At 41.4% G+C, this 12,141-nt stretch overlaps 1 protein-coding gene across 1 annotated transcript in view; it reads right to left on the bottom strand.

Annotated features, from left to right (window-relative positions):
• Positions 1 to 55: 55 nt before the first annotated feature.
• The window catches only part of LOC103801943 (ovostatin-like), a gene marked incomplete at its 3' end in the record, with an annotated part of 28,269 nt that continues 16,183 nt past the window's right edge, over positions 56 to 12,141 (bottom strand). The window contains exons 19-32 of the mRNA XM_009074381.1: positions 11,745 to 11,973; positions 11,064 to 11,190; positions 9,693 to 9,814; positions 8,987 to 9,038; positions 8,567 to 8,650; positions 7,421 to 7,597; positions 7,028 to 7,109; positions 5,795 to 5,951; positions 5,246 to 5,320; positions 3,833 to 3,998; positions 3,001 to 3,221; positions 619 to 834; positions 354 to 478; positions 56 to 165 (exon numbers count right to left, since the gene is read on the bottom strand). Coding sequence (XP_009072629.1) covers positions 56 to 165; positions 354 to 478; positions 619 to 834; positions 3,001 to 3,221; positions 3,833 to 3,998; positions 5,246 to 5,320; positions 5,795 to 5,951; positions 7,028 to 7,109; positions 7,421 to 7,597; positions 8,567 to 8,650; positions 8,987 to 9,038; positions 9,693 to 9,814; positions 11,064 to 11,190; positions 11,745 to 11,973 — 1,943 coding nt within the window. The remainder of the gene's footprint in view (positions 166 to 353; positions 479 to 618; positions 835 to 3,000; positions 3,222 to 3,832; positions 3,999 to 5,245; positions 5,321 to 5,794; positions 5,952 to 7,027; positions 7,110 to 7,420; positions 7,598 to 8,566; positions 8,651 to 8,986; positions 9,039 to 9,692; positions 9,815 to 11,063; positions 11,191 to 11,744; positions 11,974 to 12,141) is intronic.

The raw sequence follows: 12,141 nt of genomic DNA, 5'->3' as shown, positions 1-12,141 counted from the left end.
CTAATCTGAATCTCCTCTGTCTCAGCTGCCTATGTTTTCAGGGTTTATCATTCACATTGACACCATTTTTTTACCTTTTTCAGTGAAGATTCTACAGGAACAAAACCTGAGAGCATCTTCACATCAATAATAGCCATGTTGGAGACATTGCGGTTTCCTGTGTAACTAAAATGAGAAAAGTTCTGTTAGTCTGGTCTGCAAATGGAAAGGGGACCGGTGGATGACATTTTCAGTTTCAATAATCCTGTTTTTTTTCCTACAGCTGCACAGCAGCAGTTAACTGCCTGTACTTAAATCCTTTCTTGGATGCTTTACCAAACTGTGAATGCAAGGTCAATGGAAAAGGAAGTTACCTGGCAGAGAGGACGAGGTCAAACTTTGGTGGATAGTTGCTTGTGCAAGATACATTTGCTGTCCTTATGGACAGAGTAAAACCTGCAACTTTTTTTGGCAAATGGATGTTGTATCTCAGGTTGGTCTAAAAGAGATGGAAAGTGTGAGATGGTCACGGACTGAAAGGTTTTTGTGTCTTTGGCATGACATATGGAGAGGAATAAAGCATGGAAAATCCTCTGCTTAGTTCTCAGAGGAGTGGTGCTGAGTTTCTAGCTTGCTCACCTGCAGATAGACACAGCCACTGCCATTCACTTCGACACTGTAATTCCCTGGAATAGTGGGTAATGAAGCCTGCTGCAGCAAGAAGCGGTTCTTGTCATTCACGTGGAAAGTCTTACTGGGGGATTCCATGAAGTTGACTTTGACTGTGTTACGACTTTTTTTTGAGAAGGTGAGGTATCCATACTGGGCTAAAGCTTGGAGAGCAACAACCGTGTCCTGAAAAAAAAAATACAGTCCCTAATTAGGTACCCAGGTGTAAGATAGTGCATGAGATTAACATAGCTCATAAACAGAGGGTGGGTTTGCAAAGACCTAAGGAGACAAGGTAAAAGTTTTTGTAGAAGACACAAGATAAGCAATACAGCAAGATAAAAGGCAAGAAACACAGCAAAGCACAAACAATCTAGGAGATTCCTGGAATGCATTGATGTCAACACTTTCTTTGCACTGGTCTTCACCAACAAGATTAGCCCTCAGGAATTTCTGACTCTGAAGACGGTGGCAAAGGAATGTTGGAGGGAAGACTTTCTCTTGGTCCAAGGAGATTGGGTTAGAGAAAACCTAAACAAACGACATCCACAAGTCCATGGGTCCTGATAGGATGCATCCATGAGTGTTGAGAGCTGGTGGGCATCATAGCCAGGCTGCTTATGATCATCTTTGAAAGGCTGTGATGATCAGGAGAAATGCCTGAGGATTGGAACATAGCAAATGTCACTCTGGTCTTCAAAAAGGGCAAGAAAAAGAACCCAGGGAACTACAAATCAGTCACCTCAATCACTGCAAAGGTGATGGAGTGCCTCATTCTAGAGGCCATCTCTAACCACATGAAAGACAAGAAGGTGATCACAAGTAGTCAACATGGATTCACTAAAGGTAAATCATGCTTGACCAACCTGATTGCTCCTGCAATGAAAAAACTACCTGGATGGATGAAGGGAAAGCAGTGAATATTGTCTACCTCAACTTCAGCAAGGCTGTGACATTGTCTTTCACAACATCCTCATAGGCAAACTTGGGAAGTGTGGACTGGATGAGTGGACAATGAAGTGGATTGAAAACTGGCTGAATGACAGATCCCAGAGGGTTGTAGTCAGTGTCACAGGGTCTAGTTGGAGGCTTGTGACTAGTGTGTCCCCCAAGATTCAATACTGGGCCCAGTAATGTTTGACTTATTCATCAATGACTCAGATGAAAGGGCAGATGCCTCCTAAGCAATTTCACTGACAACACAAAGCTGGGAAGAGTTGCCAATATATCAGAGGGCTATGCAGCCCTTCAGAAAGACCTCAACAGGTTGATGAGATGGGCAGAGAAGAGCTGTTTGAAATTCAGCAAAAGCAAACTTAGGTCCTGCACTTGGGGAGGAGTAATCCCATGTATCAGCACAGGCTGGGGTCTGACCTGCTGGAAAGCAGCTCTGTGGAGAAGGACCTGAGGTGTTCTGGTGGACAACAAACTGCCCATGAGCCAGCAGTGCCCTTGTGGCCAAGAATGCCAATAGTATCCTGGGGGCCATTAGGAAGAGCATTGCCAGCAGATTGAGGGAGGTGATTGTGCCCCTCTACTCAGCCCTAGAGAGGTGCATCTGGAGTACTGCATCCAGTTCTTGACTCATCAGTAGAGAGAGACATGGAGCTTCTGGAGCAGGTCCACTGGGAGGTGACAAAGATTATTAAGTAACTGCAGCATCTCTTACGAGAAAAGATTGAGGGAGCTCAGCCTGTTTAGCCTTGAGAAGAGACGACTAAGAGGGGACCTTATCAATAAGTATCTGAAGGTAGGGTGTCAAGAGGATGGAGCCGGGCTCTTCTTGGTGGTGCTGAGCAACAGGACAAGAAGCAACAAGGCAGAAACTCATGCACAGGACATGAGTTCACCTGAACATTATGAAGAACTTCCTTAGCGTATAGGTGACTGAGCGCTGGAACAGATTGCCCAGAGAGGTTGTGGAGTCTTTCTCACTGGAGAGAATCAAGAACCATCTGGACACAGTTCTGTGCAATGTGTTCTAGGATGGCCCTGCTTGAGCAGGGAGGTTATATCAGATGACCCACTGCTACCAGCTTTACCCATTCTGTGCAATTCTAGGGCAACAGATTTGAATCATTCCAGAAGACCTGGGATAATACTGTGTCAATAGCGACTGCTGTCTACTGCTAGCTTGGAACTCAGGTAAATTCTTGTTTCCTAAAACTGAATTATGTATGAAGCTGCCTATGAAAAGTATGATGTGCCCTGCTAAGGTAACCTATGTGGGCAGCAATTATCAAGAATTATTCAAATTCATATACAGTCAGGAATATTTGTCATACTATCAAGATTCAGCTTGCAGACTGGACTGCTTGCAGAAACTTTCTTTTTACCACACCCAGTTCTTACCTGGCTGGAGGAAAACCCGCCATACGGATTCTGTTGTTTGACAATCCAGTAGACAATGCGGGAAATATAAGATAAGTCTTCTGCAGTGTGTTTGGTTCTGTTGAGCAAAGCCAGGAGCACATAGCTGGTCATTTCGATCTCAGCAGAAGGGGCACGGGAAGAGAAGTCCAGGAAATGTTCTGCTGGTGGCTTATTTTCTCTCTGCCAGTGAACTGAACCACCTGAAAACAGAACAGTGGAGTGTAAAAAGCATGGAAAAATTACTTGCTTGTTAACTCATTGCAGTATCACTGCAGGAGATAGGTATACAATTCCCTCTCTCCCTTTACTCAGAAAGTTTTTTCAGCTGTCAATGTCCTGAACTGGATGTTTTACTTCCAGGATGGAAAAAAAATACAAGAAGGGATGGGAAGGGAATTAATAAAATGGGACTGTGTAAGTCAAAAAAAGGATTGAAGGCAGTGCAGCAGAAGGATGCTAAGGCAGTGTCAGACTGGAGCATATGACAGAGTCAAGGGAACTGGGTTTATTCAGCATGTAGAAGAGGAAGCGAATGGGGAAATTAGGTACAATCTTCCAGTACCTTGGACTAAGACTTGCAGGGGTCTCTCTCCACCTACATTTTTTCAGAATTCTAAGAAAATCAAGTGACAGGCCAATCTTGTGAAGCCAGAAGAGACAGACAGACAAACTCATAAATTCAGCAGCACAGCAGGCATGAAACAGGAAGGGAGCAGCATGCATAAGAAAACTGCACACCAGAATAGCTTACATCACACAACAGGCCATTCCATCAGCTGTATTGCCTGTGTCATGGCCATACTGCTCTTACCATCTCGGATTGCTGTCTTGTCCAGCTTCTCAAGGAAGAATTGGTGTCTTTCCTCTCTGCCAGCTAAGCCATATACATAGGCAAAGAGGGCCTGGTTATACAGGTTGTGGACCCCATTGTCAAACGCAGTTGCCAAACAGTTCATGCCACTCCGTATGACAGGATGCTAGTAATGTCAAACACAGTAGAGTTTTCAGGTACTTGGATTTGTGTCTCAGCTTCTCTTTTAATACTCCATTATTCTTAAGCTGCAATCACTGACCTTTCATGCTAAATATATACATGATCAATGGCATATTTAAGGTCCTACAGTATTTATCCTGTAAAAATTGCTCTCCCAGTCATGCTGTCTTCTTTCTGCATTTATTTAGAGGCAGTGTGGCCAGACTGGTTCTTTTCCTGACTTGCAAGATGACCTTATGCAGGTGAATCCTTTGTCCCTTGGTTGCTTTATCTGTAAAATGTGGATCATTTTTACAGAACTATGTAAACTGTAATGAGATCCTGTGATTAAGCAGGGTCTCTCAAATGGATATTACTCATTTGCTAGGTATAGCTATCAAGGTAACTCTTCAGACCTTTAGCTGTAAGTCTCTGTGGCCTCTACTTCATCTCAGACATCACTAGCACACTACTAACCAGGTCCTGTCTATGCAGCTTCATTTAAACACATGGCTCCAGGTTTTGGAACTTCTTATGAAGATACTGGAAACTAAATTCACATTGCTGAAGAACTATTTGATTCTGAACAGTGTTTACATCCTGCTGGTCTCAAGTACTTAAATGATGCCCCATACCACAGTGTCTGAGAGCTGTGCAAAAAAATCAGCACATTAGAATATATTCTCCTCTTTCCTGTTATACAAAGAACAAAATCAGCTTAAAAATGAGGTCACAAGGATTTGCAGGAAGTATATTACAGAGAACAAAACTCAGCTCTCATTCCCCTGTGCTTAGTATTCCAACCAACAGCTCATTTCTTCCTTTCATTGTCAACAATTCCATAAGAAAATGGAAACACAGCTTGGAACTAAATGCACAGACTGAGTTTGCAGGACTGAAGGTTTGGATAGCTTTGACTTTGGACTGGGCAAATTCAGAGAAAATTCCAAAGTGGGCTCTGGATAAAGTGGGCAAATTCAGTCTGGATTTTGCACCTACTTAGAGTGCCATTGTTTAAAACAACTGGATTCCTCAGGGGGTTTTCAAATTAATCCATAGGCACTGGATACATAACTGATCATCGAATATTTATTGCTACTGCAGGGTTCTGGAAACTACTGTCTACAATCTGCTACTGTCCTACAATCAGTATTTGAGTTCCACATTGTTAAAGAATACAGATGTGAGGATTATGACTTGTGCACTGTGTGACAAATGGCTGACTGGACTAACAGAGCACCAAATACTTACTGCAGCAGAGTGTCCAGCCTCCAGCAATGCTGCCACGACGTAGGCTGTGAGTGAGTATTCAGCTTCGTCTCCACCCTGATGAAAAACAAGCGAAGAATTGGTTACTACAAATGTCCTAAAGAGAAACAATATATGAGTTAATTCATAGTTCATATATCAGTCAGATTTGAGAACAGAAGTAATTTCTGTCTCCCTGTGTATGCAGGAACAAGAAACATCAAGTTCACTTAGGATAAAGCCAAAATTATTTAATGCATTTTCTTGCCTTTTACACATATTCAGTAAAGCATATAATAGCCTGTGGCTGAGCACGTAATGCAGTGGTGGAAAATAAAACCCAAGACCTATAACATGTTCTACTTGTTTCTACCTTGTCATCAATAGCAAACATAAGAATCATGCCCTGCTTGTATATGAGAGACACAAGAGTCTAGTACAACAGTACTAGGAAGAGTAAGGATGTGGTGATAAGCTTGTGTCTGGCAGAAATTATCCAAATCAATCCTTATGGCAGGACTGGAAGTTTGGGACTATACTTGTCTCAGTTACCTTCAAAGCATTGTTGAAATGTGACCCAACATTTTCAAAGCAGCCATCTGACTTCTGTTTGCTTGCCAGCCAGATCAAAGTTTGAGACTGGACCTTGTCATCAATGTAGATGTAGCGTTTGGCTTGTGCAAATGACTTGTACACAAAGGCAGTGAGCCTGCAGGTAATCCAGAAACAAAGCAGGCATGATGTGAACAAGACCAGAAAGTTTTACCGGCAACTGGATGTGCATAGAAAATGATATAAAATGAACTCCATAATGTTTGAGGTAAAAGAAGTATTTTCTAAGTTATAAATAAATATCACTAAAACTCTGATATTAAAAATGGACCTGATATTTCTCCATTACTGTGCTGAAACCATTCTTTCACAGCAGGGTTAAAGTATAGACACAGCTTGATGATTGATGATAGTAATTTCTAATATTAATTAATAGAGTTATGAAATAAAATAGCTCTTAAGGGTCATTTGGACATCCTCAGTTCAACCACCTGCTTAAACTAGAGCCAACTTCAAAGCTCTGTCAGATTGCTCTGTCTTTTGTCCAATCATGTTGTGAAGATCTCCAGGGATAGAGATTTCCACATGCTCTCTGGGCATTTGTCTCAGAGCTGCCACTTTCTCCTGAGGAAGATTTTTTTTCCTTCTACCTAGTTGGAGTTGTCCATGTTGCAGCTTGAGTAAGGAAAAACCCTTGTCCCAAACTGCACTCCTGACAAGTCTGACTTTGCCTTTTCTAGAGTCCTCATCTAGGTAGTAGAAAGATTTACCTAGGTTCTCCATTAGCTTCCCTCTTTTACAGGCTGGACAATCCCAGATCCACCAGCTTCCCCTTGAACATTATGTACTCCAGCTCCCAATTGTCCATGTTGCAGCTTGAGTAAGGAAAAACCCTTGTCCCAAACTGCACTCCTGACAAGTCTGACTTTGCCTTTTCTAGAGTCCTCATCTAGGTAGTAGAAAGATTTACCTAGGTTCTCCATTAGCTTCCCTCTTTTACAGGCTGGACAATCCCAGATCCACCAGCTTCCCCTTGAACATTATGTACTCCAGCTCCCAATCATCATATCATTGTTACACTCTTCTTTCCAGTTTATTAATCTCTCCTTTACTAGGGGATTCAAATTGATTGAGCTCATTTAGTCTATTAAAAATAAGAATCACTGAATACACTGATCATTTTTCAAAGCCTAAGGATTCTGTTCTAAGGAAATAGAACGTGTCATCACTTACCACACACTTCCTCCCCCATCTCGCCTCCCAAAGGAGCTATAGGATCCATCCTGGTGTTTGTATGATAGCTGTTTTTGGTAACCTGAAAACATAGTAAAGAAGACATGTTTTCTAATTGCAGAAAAGGGTTAGTTCTGCTGTTCATTCAACTGAAGCAGTAAGATGTTTTGATTTAATATCAAGTAATGAATATCTGGTAAATAAAGCCAACTGCTATGAATTCTAGCTGCTTTTACTCCTGGAAGAATGACATGCTTCTTTGTGGTGCTTTCATTGCCTGTTCCTATGCTATAAATGTGATGCTTGAATTCAGAGATCAGTGCTCACCATGCAGACCTTAGAAGTTCAGTGCACACAATCGCTGTATTAGATGGAATAGTCTGAAAATCTCACCTGTGGATAAATATCCAGTACCCTTGACTCTAATCTCTTCTGTCAGCTGTCCGGTCTTATTCAGATAATCCAGGGCATAGATGTTGGGTGTGAACAAGGCCATGTTCTGTTCTCCACAGCCATAAGGCATATGGAGGAGGTTCTCTAAGTTCCTCAGGGCTGTACCCAAAATGTCCCCTGAAGAATGAAAGATATAAGAAGTCAGCTCAGGTCAAACATGTATTTATTACAGAGCATTATACGTTGCTTTATATTATCTTGTTATGAACCCAAGGGAAATGACTGATATTGAGTAATCACAGTAACCAAATACACATTTTAGAAGAAAGGCTGAAATGCTCCTATTTTTTATTTCTTATTTGGATACTGGACACCTGAGAGAAACTGAGAATTTGAGAAAAAAAAAAGAGCACCAGTACTGGCTGGCATGATTTCTGACAAACAGCTATGAACACTTAGAAGGGTTAGACTTCACTACCCTTTACAACCTACTTCCTGTTTTTCCTGTACATGTGAGAATGCTGTGTGAGGTTCAGTGCTGATGGGCTACAGAGTCTGTATTGCACAGTATCAGCACATCTCACACAGACACAGGCATAAAAAACAACCATGTTTAGATAACAATCTCTGTTCAGAACCTCAAAAAACTTTCACTGAAGGGAACTCTCAAGTCTTAAAAATTAATTTCATATTAGTAGAGTTGATTGGGACCTGAAACTTTTATTCTATGGGAACTTAATGACTGACAGATGTTTTTCATTATGCAAAGGGATAAATTTGAAATTATGCAGTCAGCAAAGCTCTGAAGTCTTCTTTCCAAGAGATCAAGATCATTTTTTTCAACAAAGCCTGCCTTATGTTACTTTTCATCTGAATTAGCTGTTTTACTATACAGAACAGGATATGGTAATGCATATGTATAATTTGAAATGTAATATAAGTTTTATCCTCTCTTGACATGAGAGAATTTTGAGCAACTTTCGCCTTTCACTGCCATTTTGTGAAGCAGAAAATTTATCCCCTAAAATCAAGATTAATTACTTCCTCAACTTTACATTAGGTTTGCATGTGTATACATGATAGCACTTGGTGCAGCACAAGAGAAATGTCAATTTCTTTTGAATCTAGTCCAAGTACTAAACTTACCAATGACAGAAAAGTAAGCTCTGGCTGATCCCTGCACTAGGTTTCTTGGCAAGCTGAGAGACACCGCTTCAGAAATCTTTGTGCCTGATGAGAAAGTGTAACAAGAATTGTTAAAATCTTGATTTTTTCCATAAGTCTTCACTTTGCAAGCATAACTACAGTGACCATTACAATCTGAAGTCTGGGTAAAGAAAATGCTGCAGACACTTGTCCAGTGAGTCAAAGATATTTCTGAAAATCTTGAATTTTCAGGATTTTCAGCCTAGCACTCTGACCCCAAGAACCTCTTTCCTCCCCTAGAAGGGTCTCTAGTTTTGTAAGACAAGATCTACAACACAGTGAAGCAGTTCCACTCACTCCTTGGAATGAATGAATGAATGAATGAATGAGAGAACGAATGAACAAATGAAGTTGTATTACCTTTTGTACAGACGAGGGAGCTCTGAGTCAACTCCTTTTTAATACCTTCAGGCTGTTTGATTGCAGGGAAGTGGTCAGAAAGAGGAAGAAAAGTGTAGAACATCACCATGAAACCATGACAATTTAATCCTGTAAACCAGTCTGTGAATGTGGCTATCCAGACAGTGCTCCCCTGGTATCCAGTCCTACCCTATCTCCACACCTCTTGGTCCATGGCTCCCTCTTTTACTCAACATCTTGTCCAGAGCACCTTCTTTCTTAAAAAGCACTTATAAAATAGACCTTTCCAGCCTCTGAGAGGGACACTGTCCAACTAATCTTATGTAGCTGTTGCTTTATGATGCTCAAAAGGAATCCTTTTCCTTTTCTATCTTCCCTCCACCCTCCTCCCTAGTATTTGAGTCACAGGCTAAAGCCACTTGTAAGTAAGGTATAGAATCTCCCTCCTTCTGGCAACATCTCTGCTGATATCCACAGGCTGTCAGGGCATGTATGCTTGTGGTCCCAAGGAGACAGTGGCAGGCAGACAGTGGATGCCACTGGACACTGATTTTCACTCTCATTTTCATATGGAGAAGCCTACTGTACACAGCTCCAGCTTCATCAGCTGCCTTCCCTCCCCACACTAGCTAACTGCTTCTAACCCACAGCTATAGGAATTGCAGTTTCCATGAGGCAGAAACCATCTGCAGATTTCTTACCATACCTCAACAAGTAAGTTTTGAATCAAGGTGTCCCTGTAAATTGACTCCTCTTCTGAAGATGTGCTGTTTCCAGTACCTCTGGTATTCAGTTTGGCCTCAGCAGTAATCTCGAATTTCACTTCACCTGGAAAGTCATCCACCAGTTCAAGAAAAGGAACTTATCTTCAATGTCTACAAGTATTCATTGCCTCTTCTAGGATGATGAACTGCTGAGAAATGTATTTTTTCTAAAGGCAGCTCAGTGGAAATAAATTTCATGAAGGTTCCACATCTGTCTGCTAGTGGCAAGGAGTGGTTGCCTGGTGCCCTGCCATGAGGAATGAAATAGGAGTCATCCTGGCCAAGAAATGGACAGTACTCACTGCAGTTTCCTCTTAGCCTTGTGCTGAGTTTTCTCTGGCCTAGGGCAGGGTTGAGTAGTTCAGTTACTGCTTTGCTGCCTCTTTCCTTCAGACAGAGTTTGTTAACTGAGGGACAATGCTGAGGAGCAGCCTCAGTGCCCCAGTGCTGGAGCTGCACTGAGGAACAACCCTGAATTGTGCAGCTTTGTTCAGAGCTGCAGAACTGGCAATCAGGCAATCAAAGCCCAGCTACCATTGCAAACTGAAAAACTAAGGGAACTTTTTGCTTGGAGTAGAATGCATTATTATCAGAGTTACCAGGGTGAGACAGCAGCTTTCTTTTCTTCAGCTTTACAGTATTATTTTGCTGCATATCCACTTTTCATCTCACTATAACTTTGCAACTTTCTCAGCGAGTTTGAAACGAATCTGTCATATGGACTACAGAGTTTTAGAAACAACCTTTTAAAGAAAAGGCCATTTGTGGTTCACTTTGAGAAGAATCTTTGCTAGTTAAAAGTTTATTTGTATTTCAACTTTTGGAGCACCAATACATGCAAGTCATTGTGTCTGCTTTTTAGAAAAAGACAATGTTGACTTAAAAGCATTGTAAATTAACACAGCTGTAAAACTGGGGAGGAGCAGTATCCTATTTGCCCTTTGAGAATCCAGTCCAAAATTATTAGCAAATTTTATTCTTACTGAATACATTTAGTTAGACACAACACTGTCAGCTCAGAGATCACAAGCACATTAAATCCTGTCAGTATTTCATGTCTGGTAAGTGAGGAGTTCTTCCTAAAATTGGCAGGAAATGAACTAACCAAAAATCTGAAGAGAGAAAACTCCAGAATATTTCACTGTTCATTCAGTGCATCTATGGGAGCTTTAGCTGAGGACCAGTACTAATTAGTGGAGTAATTACTGGAGTTGCCCAGAAATGCCTGCTTGTGGATTATTGGTAGTGCATTAGTGGGTGGAAGTAAAAAGATCAAACAGGGATATACCAACATGACAAAAAGACAAACTTACCGAGTTTGTGGGGCCTAACAGCCCAAATATAGGTTTTTCTTTCGTTGGCACACACTGTTGCTGTGTTGCCTTCTGGTGAAAGGATTTCTGCCTTGTAGTCATTTGACTTTGCCAGTATGGCACTGATCTGAGACAAAGAAAGAAGGAGGAAGATTATGGATGAAGCAGGCTACTCCTGAAGTTAGGCTGCAGAGCATGGGTGACTTGCTAAGGAAGCTATATGTCATCTGCATCTGTGGGATTGTACCAGAAGAGAGGCAAGAGACATTTCTGAGGAAGCGGCAAACCCATCTCTTCTCTGCCCACTGTTAGTGTCTGGTTTTGACAGAAGTATAATAAAGTGTCTGTGGCTCATTAGTTGAATCTTCTTATGAGTTACTGCCAGATACAGTGTTCAGCATTTATTATGTTTTGCACAGCACAATATCCATACCCTCTGCTCAACTTCCTCCTTCAGGAGCACTAAGAATTAAACTATTTAGGGAAAAAGAGCAAGTTCTTACCATCCATAGACCAGCCACACAGGGAACGGACCAGGGAGAAAATGTGAGAGAGTAATGTGATGGACTACAATGCAAGTTAAACACTTATTTCTTCATTTCCAGTGCATTATGCAGGAAAATGCTGGGATCTCTGGGAAACAGGAAAACTATATATGAAGTAAAAGGGAACTTATTATACCTGGACACATTTGCTGAGGTAGTTGAAGACATTGGCTATTAAATTAAACTTTTCCCCTCGAATGACAGAGTATGGCAAGGTAAGATCCACAAAGAATGGTTGGAATGCTGTCAGTGAAACAGGTGAGGAGATGCCAAACCCAGCATCATCCTGCACACAGAAAGCACTGGCTTGCCATTCTGTGATGGTGTCAGGAATGGTGTAAAAGACATTGACTTCTCCTCTGGAACTGAAGAGAATAAGAAAAACAGAATGAGAAATGGTCTTTGGAATTTTTCAAGATAAGTTATAGAATAGACTCCCTGATTGAGTTAGTACTTCTGTTTTCATCTCACTTTCTGCAGCATACCTCTCCACATTAAAAGATATATAAATTATAATGCTTGAAGCAAAAATG

The sequence above is a fragment of the Acanthisitta chloris genome, unplaced genomic scaffold (genome assembly GCF_000695815.1).
Source record: "Acanthisitta chloris isolate BGI_N310 unplaced genomic scaffold, ASM69581v1 scaffold9755, whole genome shotgun sequence".
Taxonomy (NCBI): Eukaryota; Metazoa; Chordata; class Aves; order Passeriformes; family Acanthisittidae; genus Acanthisitta; species Acanthisitta chloris.
Note: the sequence above shows the minus strand (reverse complement) of the source record. Positions and strands in the feature narration are given on the sequence as shown.